This window comes from Dromaius novaehollandiae, chromosome 4, assembly GCF_036370855.1.
Source record: "Dromaius novaehollandiae isolate bDroNov1 chromosome 4, bDroNov1.hap1, whole genome shotgun sequence".
NCBI lineage: Eukaryota > Metazoa > Chordata > Aves > Casuariiformes > Dromaiidae > Dromaius > Dromaius novaehollandiae.
In genome coordinates this window covers 10381194-10395422 of record NC_088101.1, presented here as the reverse complement: position 1 = coordinate 10395422, position 14229 = coordinate 10381194, and the positions used below count along the sequence as shown (strand labels likewise).

At 40.1% G+C, this 14229-nt stretch overlaps 1 protein-coding gene across 1 annotated transcript in view; it reads left to right on the top strand.

Moving 5' to 3' along the window:
* ANTXR2 (ANTXR cell adhesion molecule 2) overlaps positions 1 to 14229 on the top strand; it is a 125452-nt gene that overhangs the window by 19211 nt on the left and 92012 nt on the right. The window contains exon 8 of the mRNA XM_026103366.2: positions 12899 to 12959. Coding sequence (XP_025959151.2) covers positions 12899 to 12959 — 61 coding nt within the window. The remainder of the gene's footprint in view (positions 1 to 12898; positions 12960 to 14229) is intronic.

The window sequence follows — 14229 nt, the reverse complement described above, 5'->3', positions numbered from 1 at the left end:
CAGGAAGTTAAATTTTTTTCGTACCTACCAACCCCCCCCCCCCCCCCCCCGATTTACTAGATAAGATTACAGGAACATGATACTTGCAGAACTTAGAACTTTTTTTTAACTACTTCCTTTTATCTGAACTGTTTTACCTTATATTGTTACAAGATTTCTGAGACTCGTACCTGAGAGGAATTAGAAATATAAATGTTAATCTCTGGCTTTGCATGTTCATTTTGTGTGTATGCAGTTTAGAATGGGGCATTTTCTGTGGGAAAACCACCCTTAAAAATAGAAAAAAATATTTTCATGCCATATAAGCTCAGCAGTTGCATCACCTAAAACAATTTTTAATTGTACTTTTAAAGTCAAATTGTCTCCAAGTTGGCCAGGTCCATCTAGAAAAAAAAATCTGAACCCTTTGCATGAATTTGTAACTTTGTCAAAAAAAGTTGCAAATTCATAGTTAGGATTGACACTAAAATAACACAGATTATGTCTTGGACTTCCATCTTTTCATGAAGAGATACGGCATCGTAGAACAGCTTAGTAACTGTCTGTAGACAGCCCCCCTGCAGCTGTGCCTTGACTACTGTGTTCAGCTCTGCAGATCTCATGACTGCAATGGTATTAAAAAAATTGAGAGAAAGTTAGCAAATGATTTAACTATGATGGAGAAGGGGCCAGCACGACAAGAGGAAATGACTGTTGGAAGGACGGAATAATACAAATATCAGTAATTCCTTTGTCACATTGGGTGTTTTCTGTGGAGGTGCCTGCACTGAAATTAGTAGCCCCATTTGCTGCATAGTATCTTATCCCACATGAATAAATTCCTCAGTATCAGCTTGTGCCCCCACTTCTTGTTTGAAGGGCAACCTGAGGGAGAGGCTACCTCACTGTTTGTAGGGCATCAACTCTGAGGCTGAACTGGAATGACTTAGGACCATAAAATGGGCATACCTACAAACGGTAAAATTGAGTAAAGGCATAATGCAACCATGGCCCTTTAAAGACTGGGTTCATAACAGACACAGTGACACACTCTTTTGCTAAAGTAGCACAAGCAGGTACTGCTATAAAAATATTTACTGCTGAATTACAAAAATTCTTTCCAGAAAAATTTGTTGGTAATAGGGAGAAGGTCTGCTTTGATTGTAAAGTACGGTCAGTAAAATCTCTAGAAGTCAGAGTCACTTGAGCAATAACAGTTTATCTATTGAATATCTAGAGGGTTTTTTTGTTTTCCAGTTACGTGGTTCCTGTATCAATTACTGTGCATATAACAATACATTCCTGCCATTTGATGAAAGCCAATCTGTAGGGCCCAAAGTGAACAATTATATAAAATGTATGTGGCCCTGGCACACACAACAGCTTGGAATGCCTGACTAGTCCCTGTCAGCAAGGGGCAGGCCTGTTCCCAAATGCCTTATGGTCTAATATGTCAAGGCCAAGAGAAGAGGGTCAGGGATGCAGAGGCACAGAGAGATACGTGACTCATGTTGGATAGTGAGTTTTCTGGCAGAAGGGGAAAAAAGAACCCAAGTCTAGTGAGCGGTAAGCAGTTATGCTGAGCACGGTCAAGACCTGTTTCGTGTTAAGAACAATTTCATCCTTTCAGTTTGTAAAATTCATTGTATTCAGTTACAAAGATGTGCTCCAGCCTCTTTTCATCAATCTCTGAATCCTTCTGTACTAGATGTGCTGTCAGTAGGATTTCCTTGATCTGAGCTGGCTTTTGGGCTGGGGTGATCATGAGTTATTAAGCTCTAAGAGTCAGTCCACATCTCCCATCGTCACCTGCTTTAAGGCAACATGCCAGGTTAGTGGGCTTCATTTTGAGGGTGGGAAGTTTACAACTGCAGTGGTTTAATGTGCCAATGACAGACATTGTGGTCAATCTGCAGTAGCTCTTAAACTGAGTTAATACTGTTAATGTGTGCTGAGCCACTTGTGTCTAAACTGCATGTCTCACTGGTCAAGTTGCAAGCAATTTGTTTATCCAGTAATAAACAGGGACTAGATTATTTTGAAGTAGTTGGTACTTCTGCCCTGAGCCAACTCAGCTCACTAGAGGTGAAATTCCTCCCTGGTCCACCTTGCTTAGAGCACATAGACTGCTCTCCCCTTTTTTCCTCCCCTAAATGATATCCCTCAGCTGGAGATGAGAGAAGAAGGGTCTGTAAGCTGACTGCATGCTGTTAAGATTTTTCAAGAGCAAAATCAGCTTAAACAGTTGATTATCAATTACACATCAACTTAATTGGATCATTTCCTGTAGGAAGAAAATATGCTCAGTTTGTGTACTGGGAATCCAGGAAGCAAACTATTAAACATTTAAGGAGGTGGGGGAAGGAGAAATGCAACAAGTTATCATTAAAAGAATTATTCTGATTAAATCAGTCATCTTCTTTAATCCACTTCGATGGTCTAATATTCAAGCTGCGCTTGGTGCAAGGTTCAGAACTAACGTTGTGCTATGTTTTCCATGTGATTGAGACTGAGTAGATCGCTCTGGGAATTACTGCATGTAGTTGTTAAAGAGACTCAATGGCCTGGAATAGAATGCTTTCTGCTCTACCCTTCACTGTTGCACAGCCCTTAATTTGACATTCTCTGACATATTACAAACCATATAATGTTCTCCTGGAGAACCATGAGCTTGATAAGCCAGCAGCATAACTGACACGGTTCCCATTTTTCTGTGCATGCATGTGCCTTGTGATTTGGATTTGACTTGTCAGCTATCCCTGCATGGCTATCAGTTCTGTTACATAAGTGATACTGTGAACTCCCTTAAAACGAAGCATTCACAAGTCCAACCGAAATCTATTTAGTGTTTCCTTAGTGATAAGTTCTTCCGAGCCAGATTTTCCTTACTAATTAAAAAAAATAGCCCAAACAACTTTTTTCTTGTTATGGAAAGTAACAGTTTGTCTTGATCCTTATTTACATTACTTGCTAAGTAATGGGTTTAGGGTTGTTTTTAGTAATTTTAGGGTAAAGGTTCCAATGCTGTTAAAATACGCATCTCTTATGACCCACAGTTTTGTCATCTACATGTGGTTTACTCAGTGCCTGCAAATGAGGCACCGCTTAGGCATTGTATAATTAGAATATTCTCACTAACCTGACACTGCACCAGGCTTCTCGCCGATGGTTATTTTATGCAAGACCATATGTCTCATGGATTTTTTCATTTAGAGAGGGGACAGGATAGCAACCTCCCTGCCCCCTCCCCCCCTTCCTGTTGCTCTTTGTCTAAGACCAGGCTGAGCAATGTCAGGAAGCAGGCTGAAATTGACAGCGAGTTGTAGTTAGGAGCACAGATGTTTGGCAGCCATCAAAAGTAGAGCCCATTATGTACCTAACTGCTGCAGTTGCTTTGGCACAGCCTTGTTGGAGAGCTCCGTCAGAATTGTGTTTCCTATGAAAGTGTTTGCTTAATTTCAAGTTATCCGGGATTAAATGTCTTCCTTCTAGTGTGAGGTAGTCCTACTGACTCATTGCTTTCCTCACAGATTTGCACTGCAAAAAGTGTGTGAAATGCTAGGCTTGCTTTAATACAGTAAAGACACCTGATGCAGGGCAGTTCTGTAGACATCATATGGAATTTCATCATGCATATAATTATTTTTTATTGCTAATTATTTATTGTTTTTAAAGCAGATTGTAAGAACATGGACCTTGTAAAACACTCTCTGAAAGAATGTAAGATGCTACTTTGGGAGCAAGCAATTGAGTTAAGGAATTTAACTGTGAGTTGTTTTAAGGAGAAGCCAGCCTGTCTAGAGGCTAAGATGCATGATAAAACTTAAAGCAGGTGCCTCTGACTTACAGATTTTGAGCATAGTAAAGGTTACTGGAATATAATCAGTTAAGTCAAGGGGTCCACTTATATTCATTTACTCTTGTGAGCTACTCCGTATTTTTTTCTTTGAAGCCTAACTTGACCATGGCATAGGAATGCACAACTCCCATTCAGTTTAAGAAAGCAAAAACCTGTAAAAGAGAAACCTATAGTGAAACCTGCACACAGTGGAGCCTAAGTTTTTCACCACCATCCTGCCTTCACTTATGCTCATGTTGCATATTGTAAAATTCACTCTACTTAATTTAAAAAAAAAATACTGATCTATATTCAGTCAGCATTTCAGCCTCCAGAAGAAGAAATGCAGCAAAGTAGACCATTGCTCCACTTTAATACCTCCTGCTTAAGTTTCATTTTCTTTTTACTGCCTCAAGAGTAGTGGAAAGAAAACTGAAGTTCAGCAAAGGGGAGGAAAAAAAAAGACACAGGAAGAATCCAAGTTGCCAATAAGACTTTCAGTGACTCACACAGAAGAAAAAAATCCCACAACATATACCAACCACATGGAAACATGGGGTAAGCCCAGTCCTAATTCAGCCAATCAGAGCAAATGAAACAAAAATCTTTTTAGGAACTGAACTAGGCACCTGTGTGAGCTCAGCTTTAATTGGTTTGGCTTCACTTGCTCTAACCAGACAGGCCATTAGCCCTGCCTAGCTGGAAATGACTAACCCAAACAATAGTACAACACTGTTTTCATTAGGAATTCTTCAGCAGATTTTTACAGCTCCAAGCTGGGATGAAGCTCAAAAAGGTATTAACTTACCAGCAAAAGGACTAACTCAAGAGCATTGTTCCACAGCTCTAAGCAGTTGAATGCAGCCCTTAACAGCATTTCTGTACTCCTTTTATACTCATTGCTACTACTGCTGTCTGTGTGCTTACTGCTTTTGCACTCAGAGGACTCTGCCCCTGCGTACCACTTATATAGCTGCTCCCCAAGCACCAGTTGCATAGGTGTGTGGCACTCCCTGATTAGCACTCAGTGGGAGACAAAAGGTGTAGGCAGTTCCTAATCAGGAAACAACCAACAGAACCAGGCAATTAGAGCTGACAAGCAAAAGAGGCTTTATCCACATGCGCTGTTCCAACTGAGACTAGTAATGTTAAGGCTGATTTTTAGTGCTATTTTGCCATCATGGTCCCTTTCAGATACTGTTGGCAAGTTAGCTGTAGTGTGTGCCATCTTCCTTTCCTTTCCTCTCCCCCTCCTTTCTGTACATTTTATCTAAATGTCCGTGTTCTGCAGTAACAATTGCAGGGGTTGTAGGTGGGCTGGCTTCCGTCTGTCTGCCATTACATCTTGACTGAGGGGGGATCTGAGGGAAATGCAGCTCTTCCTGGTGTAGGTGTGTCACAGTTAACTGAGAAATGTGCTTGGTAGGGTATGTTAGGAAAAGCACATCTTCTCTGCATGTCAAACTGTGAACGTGGCGTTTGCAGTTTGCCATGGTTCCTAGATCATCTTTCCTCATAGTTAGTTATAGTTTGCTCACTAGGTGTTGTGTTTATAGCATCCCTAGAGAGAAGGATGGACTCCACATTTGGAGGGGAGAGAGGAAAGAAAGGGGGTTTGAGATCTTAGAAAAGCCACTGTTTTGAGTTTGCTGGTAAATTAGCATTTTTTTACTGTTTTGCCATCTTCCTGAACCATGCAGGACACATTTTGCAGTGAGCGGACACATGACTGGCTGGCAGAATATGAACAGGAAGTGCTTGAGGTTCGCAAGCTCAGAGTGCAATGAGCAGGAGTTAATCCTGCCGTAAATACATTTTTGCACAGTGAGTGTGAAAGTGATTATATTGCACTGTCAGCATATCTTTCCTATAGCTTGCCATACGTGAGTGTAGCAAATAAGGTTATTTTTAACAGTTGAACATTTTTGCATCTTTAAAAATTGGTTCTGGAAATAGCAAGTTAGATGCATTTGTTATAGTAAATACAGTTTTGTTACCAGAACTGCATTGCCTTCCCCTGTAAAGATTCAAGCTAGCCTGATCTGCGAATGGCTTCCAAAGAGCAGTGGTGAAAGCAGAGGTGCCTGTCTGAATTAGAACTGAGGAGTAAAGGCCACTAGTGATTCTGGAAATCCTTTGTTGTTCAAAATTATCAGGGTGCTGTGTGTGACCACGAAGTGTCCAAGAGCTCTCTTTCGCCAAAAGTTCACAGTTAGACCTGTCTCTTAATCAGGAAGCAAATACCTCACACATCCACATCATTTTATGGTTTCAGAACAGTAGCTAGACTTGAAAACTGATATGGTGGTTCCATAAAGAATCCAGCTGTGCTGATGGCCTGTCCAAACCCTGTACTCAGCATACAGTTCTGGGGAGGAACAGATGCCATGAGAGTTATGGTTTATAGTGCTGATTGCTGCCAAAACCTTTTGAACTGCATGCTGGGGCTAAGCAAAATCAAATGATGCTGTGAAATGCATTGACACTTAACATATTTTGTTAATTGTCAATGTACAGTTGGGTTGCTCATGGCTTGTTCCTAGTGCATTGTTCTCACGGTATCTTGGAACATGAAATTCATTGAAGTGCTGGAAGGGAAAGTTGTTGTTTTAGCCTGCGTGTAATACTGTACCGCATGGTGCAGCTCTGTTCCACAGTATGTTCTGGGTATATGGTAGTCAAAATACTTACAAAGCTGCAGGAGCTGTACCATTTTACTATTTAAATTCTGAGAACTTTTAAGAGGCGGTAGCAAGAGTGAAAAGCGAGTCAGAGCAGAGCTGAGCTCCAGATGTGACAAGTTAAAGAGACACTGGAAAATGCAGAGGGCACGTTTTTTAAAGGAGGAAGTATTTGTATAAGGCAGGGGCAAGAGCTGTAACAAGGCTAAATTAATAAAAGAGGTGGAGTTTGCAAAGACTATAAGCACTGATGAGCCTTATTTCATCTTGTTGTTTGGCTGCCTTTTTTTGTAATTTATTGCAAGGGCGTCTGCTTTTTCTATGCTAATGTAATTATTAGTGTCGGTGTATTGTTTTTGCAGCTTAAATAATTTTAACAAAACATGATTCTGTTTTTCAATTCAGACACCTACAGGTCAGACACTGACAACATTTCAGTAAAACACCTCTAATAATTGAATTAAATATTTCATTAATGACATAAATGCTGAACTGCTTTGCTTATTTATGAAGTGAATTTTGAAGTTTATGTGAGCCTGCAGGAACCTTCTAGCAGGAAGCACATAGAAATCCGTGCCACAGACACAGATTGTAAGTATTGATTTACAACCAGGTTGCTCAGAAAGAAATTCAGTAGATGAAAAGTGATCCCAAACTGAAGGGTTGACATAGTGACTGGACTTTCTACGAAAGTTTTAAGTAAAAATTTACTTGTGCAGTTGTTTTTGCCTGAAGAAGATTAAACTACCCTTGAACACAAAACAGTCTGTGGCCTATAAACCTCTGAAATAGCTTAACAGGTGAAGATAAGCAGCAATCAGAAGATATGGAACTTGAAGCGAAAACCTGAATACCAGTTTGCTTTTTGAGAAGCCAAACTGTTCCAGTTCTGATTGCTGTGCACTACAATGTCATTAATGAACCAGTAAACAGAGTTTGGTAGTGACAGTGGCGTATGTAGAAACTCCTTGAAAAGACAAAGCCTCTGAAAGCCGTGAGTAGACCAGATACGACAAAGCTATCGTGGATGGAAGCTGAAGCTCACTTTCTGTGTGGGACATCAAAGCCTTGATCCAGCAAGGCATGTGTTTAACTCTCTTGTCTTTAAGCCAAGATCTTATCCCACCACATTCAACAAAACATTCATATGCTTAAAATTCCATGTGCAGCTAAGGAATGTGATAGCTGGCTGACAGACAGAATTGGGCAGTCCAACAGATGATTTACACATGACCCTTTCGGAAAAGGAGAGCGTGTTTAGCCAAATTCAGTCCCAGTGTACATTAACGAGTTTGCATCATGGATGAATTTGCTTTTGAGTGCCCATGGGATATCTCAGATGCCTTTATTCTGATAACCTCTGCTGTCTGAAGTATTCTGAAATAATTAACTTGCATTACTGATAAATGCTATGGAAATTTCCTGTACAGTATCCATTTACTTAATGGCCATAAGATGTGATTTCACTAAAAGCTTCAAAGGCTCTTTTGCCTTTAACTGTCCCTCAGAAGCTTTTCTGTGCTGTGTTTGCAGCACCGAGCGTAAGATGTGTTTGTGCTACTTGTTGTTGAGGTAGCTTTGGTAATAAGTGTTTACAGAAAATATAGCATAACACCGTCTCTTTTTTTGGATCTTACTAAGATGTTTGTCTGCTGCTGCAATATGGCAGTGATGTAACACAAACTCCGTGTATGAGGAACTACAGAATGAGTTTTTCTCAGTAGTCTGTTGTTTTTGTTGCTGTTGCTATTGCTGAGCAAGACAGCATTTGGGGCCTGAACTTAATGTCCCGTTGTCTTTAAGTATAACAAGAGATTGCTCATCCTGAAGAGCAGAAGTATTGCTTTCTGGTTTTTTTTCAGCAGCTACGCATGCTTCCAAACTGGAGTTAAAATGGCAAGCCCCTACCTGTGATTTTGATGGTGTCCATGAGCTTCTCCACTCTGTGGAGATAAGCCACTGTGTGTTTCCAGCTGGGGTAACCAGTTCTGCATAGTGTGGTTCTTTGTCAGACCTGGAGGAACTGCTCTGTAGGTTTTCCGCAGTTCTCCATTTCCAAGGTTGGCGGAAGGCAGAGCATAGGCTAACAGGTTGCAGTTCTGTTCTGCACTGGCTTGTGGGGAAATGTTTTGTTTCGGGGGAAGTTAGCACGCAGGGAAGCGCCTGGAAGGAAAGCCTTTCCAAGCCTGGGAGAACAGAGCCCTATATTTGGCATGGAACTCTGGAAATGAACTAGATGACATCAGCTCTTTGAATCTCTCCCCTGTATGCTCTTATGCTAGGGAAGTTTATAGTCTTATTTGAATTTATTACATGTCAGCAGAGTATTTAACTATCCTACTTAAGGATGGCCTTATATAGTAATTATTTCAACTTTACTTGTGGGCAGCAGGTTTGTAAATACTGAACTTGCAATGCCAAAGCATTCTCTTTGATTGTCATGAGCTGGGAAAGAAGGAATTTAGTCACACCTCTTAAGAGTTTCATTTAAATGTTGCTGATATTACAGCCCAGGTTTCCATAGCAAGATGGTTCAAAGTTAGTTTTAAAATTAAAAAGAAAAGGAGGGGAGGGGATGAAATCATATGCGTGCTTTGCTTTGTACATTGTCATTGTTCAGATTGGACTTCTGTAATGTGCAAAAATGAGGAAGTACCATTGGAAACTGTTTGTTGTTGACCTCTCTCTCCTCTTCCGCTGCAGAAGAGGTGGCAAGAATACCAGGTTTCAGCTGTAGGTGAGAACTCCCACACAGTGCGCGTAAGCCCAGTGCTTCTCCCTTTGAAGTCTATGCTAAGACACCAATTGTCTCAAAAAGGAGAAAAGTTAGATGGTTACTACGTGCTTTTCAAAATCCCTCATCAACTGTTGTTGAAAGAACATTCCAGAAGGCTGCTAAAAGGGGTGGTACAGGAATGGCCCCTGGTCCAGAGATATGAAAGCATATTTAATAATAGATCTTGATGCAAAATGGCCAAGTTGCCTTCACATCCTTCTTCCTGGAGAAATTAGCTTTTTATTGGAGTGCACTGTGTTAGCTTGTAAGGAACAGCTTGCATGGAAAGAGTGAGAAAAGATTAAAACAGATAGAAAAGAGTGTGAGCCAGAGAAAGGAGAGAGTAAAGAAAGGCCACAAGTTTCTGTACATCCTTTTAAGATGTGAAAATATGTTCTCCTCTCCCACATGTGAAAGAACAAGTGTTGATTGCTGTCTTTGAAAATATTTTCAGGTTTTCCAGTACGACAGCTGAATGCTAGTTACCTTATCCTTGTAAGCCAGATCATTCAAAACCAATAGGGCCTGGTACAATTAATCAAACTTGACCTTTTCCACAAATGCTCTTCCTGTCTTCTGCGATGGAAAATTTGGTCATATATATTGTTTAAATGCAGCTTTGAGGGAGTGTTGAGAGGAGGACTCAGAAGTTAAAGGAGGAGGAAAAAGAGCAACCTGTATGCTTTTAGGCTCGTTCTGCATGATTCAGTTTGAGACTTTACAGTGTGTTTCTGTTTTTCTGTTATATCTGTTTCTTAGGGCTACCTGATGACTGTTGCTGCAGGGAAGGATTTTCAGGGACAAGGCAAATATCTGTAGCAGTACCCTTTTCTTAAAGTAGAGACTATCAACAACTGACTTTTTGAAGGGTGAAGAAGTAGGTAGACTATCTTAGAAAAAACAAATTTCAGTGTGCCTATACTTTTTTTAAACAATTTCAACTTTGTTTTGCTGAAAATAGTCTGAGATCCTCACCCTTACCAAGAGATTTAAGATCTTTGAAGGGCAGGGCTTTCTCAAGTCAAGGGGAGAATGGCAATATTTGGATTGATGGAAAATTAGTGTCAAAGCAATTTATTATTTCTAAGGACAGTGTTAAAAGACAATGTTTTCCTGCTTTCTGTCATCATACCCAAGCAGCACATCTTCATGCAGACATGTGAAATCCATGGTGCTGTGGAGGAAATCAGTGTATCCTGAACTCTGTATTAAAATTCACTTTTGTTCATGAATTCTGATTACTTATTCTAAACCACATTTTATCTCAGCAGGAGTTGTTCTGTTTTTGCAGTTCATTCTTAAATCGAAAGGAAATTAAGCATGTCCAAATAGGTTTTGTTCCTGTTTTGTATTGGGTCTGGAAGTATAATATCAGAAAAGCACTATCAACTATGGTTGAGTAACAAAAATACTACTTTCAAGGCAGAGAAGTTAAATACGTCTGCCATTGTTTTCTTCCCACAAATTTTTCATATGGCCCTAATTTATCAGATAGTGGACAAATGGGGATAGGAGGGGTGCTGGAAAACTGCTTCCTGTGGATCTAGTGCTACTCTGATGTAAAAAAATTAATGAATTCTAGTGGGCCTTTAAAATGAAGTATAGGTGTCTCAGTTGGCAGGATAAAGCAAGGCTGTAGTCTCATTGATTTAAAATGGACTGCTCACGTAACTCAGTGCCCTCAGAGAAAAAACCAGAACCATGTTTTTACAGTAAAGTAAGAATCATCTGCTTTATTCCATCTGTATTTTACCCGTACAAAATGTTAGTTTATTTTACAAAAATAATAAGATAAGTTACAGTTCTTCTCCTCACACTGAAATAGGAATCAAAAGCCAAGTCCTTTTTTGGAAACAAGAGATGAACTCTTCAGCTGATATAAACTGGTTGAGTTCCACTGAACTTCAGAAAACTACATTCTTTCCAAATATCTCCACTGCTGTGTCTCATCCAAATATATGTGCCTGAGACACCTCTTAGATTTTTAGACACGACTTAATGCTTATAAATTAGTATTCAAAGCACTACAGAGAATCTGCACAAAACTTTCTGGAGAGGCAGGTGATATGGAAAGTGTTAAATGAGACAAGCAGTTCTTATTTTCTCAGAGCCTGACAATTTTTTTGAATATGTATAGTGACAGATATGGTACTGTTTGCACTGGGTCAGGATACGTAACAATAAAAGCAGCAAACAGGGCAGTGTAATAAAAACAGCTTCTAAAGGAAGGGAAAAGGAGGTAAGAGTAAGATGGATTTACATTTACTTACACTTAGGCCAACTCAGGAACAGGCACAGTTTAGCAAATGGCAGTAGTGAGGGGACAGTAACAGGACATTCTAATATGCACATGATAACACGGACCTTGGATGATTCCACACTGTTATATGTGAAAGCCTGCTGAAGAATATACCACTTGGTACAGGCACAGCTATACAAATACAATATGAAAGTGTTCTGAGTGAAAGAGGTCATTAAAAATTATTGGAAAAGTCACACATTATCATTTGAAGGTAGAAGGAAGTGTAATTGTGGATTGTTTGTGTGTGTTTGATCCTATAAGTTTCAGGTGACTTCTTCCCCCTCAGTTAGCAGAAGTCCTCTTACCTGCTTGCACAGAAAGGGAACAACATGTTGGTAACAGATCACAGCTCCTTTCTAGACAGCAACAACAAGCAGGAGATGAGGCCCTAGTACAGGGCTGAGATCCTACCAGTGGGGGTAGAGTGTGGGCTCATGATTGCAGCAACAGTTGCAATGAAGGTGGCCAGACATGCTTTATTCATTCCTTCTGCAAAGCACCATAGAAAATGGTGAAGTGGTCTGCAGCAGTGAAGACCTTGGTGCTATTTATGGCTCTGCTTAAGGGACCATGGATAACCTGATCACATAATGTATTTGCAGTTGGAAAAATATGACTTGGCTGAAAGCAGGGATAGGGTCTGAGGCCTTCCTTACATGTACAAATCATTCTAAGGTGCCTAGTTTCTCCTTTCCCTCATGTTCCATTCCCTCTATTTCCAAGTCATTTGTAGGAATATCATTTTATTCCTGCCTTTTGGAAGAACATGGTCAGGCTGGTTAGAGTAGCAAAGCAGGCGGACTGTTACAGCAGTAAAAAAAAACCCCACAGAATGCAGTACGCTTAAGAGCATGGTGCATTTCTGCTCTTCTTTACGTAGGGCAGGATGCCAGCACTTGGAATAATCTGCACTTGGCCTGACCCAGAGATTGTTGGAAGGCTCCCTTTAGCTTGACTGGATTTTGGATCAGGCTCCTTGTGACTAACTTTTGGCTGAAAGATTAAGATTGAGTTCCATGGAAAATTAGGTTAGGCAACTAGACAGAAATTCCAAGGCCAAAACCAGACATTATTATTGTTTTGAAGAGTGTCCCAGGTTTAACAAACTAGTTCAAGTCTTATGAACCCTTAGAAAATTTGACTGTGCAGGTGTGCAGAAGTTTTACACAATCAAGACCATGTCCTACTCATGTCAGCCACATGCACATGAAATCAGTAGATGTGCATGTGCATCCTCTGAGTACAAGCATTTGTTTTAAAAGAACATTGCCTACTGAAATAGCATTCTGAAACCTATTCTTTTGTTCCCTGCTTTGCAATAGGTTTTGAAGCAATCATGCACTGAGATTTTATATTTGGAACCATCCAGTGTCTGTGTGGGAGGTAAGTTTTTAGAATTGGAAAAATAATACTCAATTATAGGACTGTTTGATTTCTACATTCTACCCAAACAGGAACACTCTACAGGTCATCTAGAAAGAAAAAAAATCTTTAAAAATCCTAAGGGAATTTTTAAGAAAGATGAAATCCTCTGTTTACTCATTTTGCTCCTCAGAGGAGCTGTCTTCCTGGGCCTCCTTTTATAATTGCTGGTAGATGTAAGAGTTTGGGATAGACACTTGCCTCCCACTGTCGCTTTAGTCACACACGGTCATTTAAGAGTACTCCTCACTACCTGTTTTTTGCCTTGTGTTCTTTTGCCCAAGAGAAACGTGAAAGAAATTCAAACTTTTTAGAACAACCCCCTCCCTCCCAGAAGGTAAACTTTCTAGCTTCTCAGTGGCATGCATACTTTTTTCAAAAGTTAAAACTTGTCCTGGAAGTGCCTGCTTATCTGGCATTTGATGTGTTTTGTGAATGAGGCTGTAAAGTCCAATTCCCTCTAACAGTGGGCTCCAATTAATGACAAGTTATGGAAATGATCAAAGGAAACTGGAAGTGTAACATGCCATTTTCCTTCACAAAGAGATTGGAAAGCCTAAAATAAGCTGTTGTCCCTATATTCAGAGCAGTGGTACATACTCTGTGATACTTGCATACAATTTTATATACTGCCACTGAGTTAAATTTTGGGAATCCTGATAAGGTATGTTCAGATAAGTTCATAATAGTTTTTGTAGTGCCCTGAATCTGTGTAGCATGAGAACTAAAACATTTGACTTATTTTAGCATGATCCTGAAGGCAGAGATCTGCAATTTTGTGCTGCAAGTGTTGATACATATAAGTAGAACTGCACAAACATACAAGTGCTTGTCTTCTCTCTAGGATTTCACAATCCACACATACTTTGAAACCAATCAAAATAAGCTGGTTGCAAAATCTATTTTGATGTTTCTGTGAAGACATGGATCATTTCAATGAAACCAGTGGCTTTGTAAACAAACTTTTTCCACTCCTCCTCTGTAAAACTCAAATAGTGTGGCCCTTATGCAGCTTCCAGGGAAATAGTACTCCAGAGAAAGACATTATATCTGGAGTTTTAAGTGAACCTGATCCAAGTCTTGGGAGTCTCCTTATATGAGACCCAGATTCCTTATTTATCAGAATATTCACTGAGAAACTGTTTACTGCTTGTGCAGCTGAACCCCAAGGACTTCACTTGCTCAGCTCTGGCTGCTAGTCAGAACAGACTTTCTTCCAATAGGGCTACCC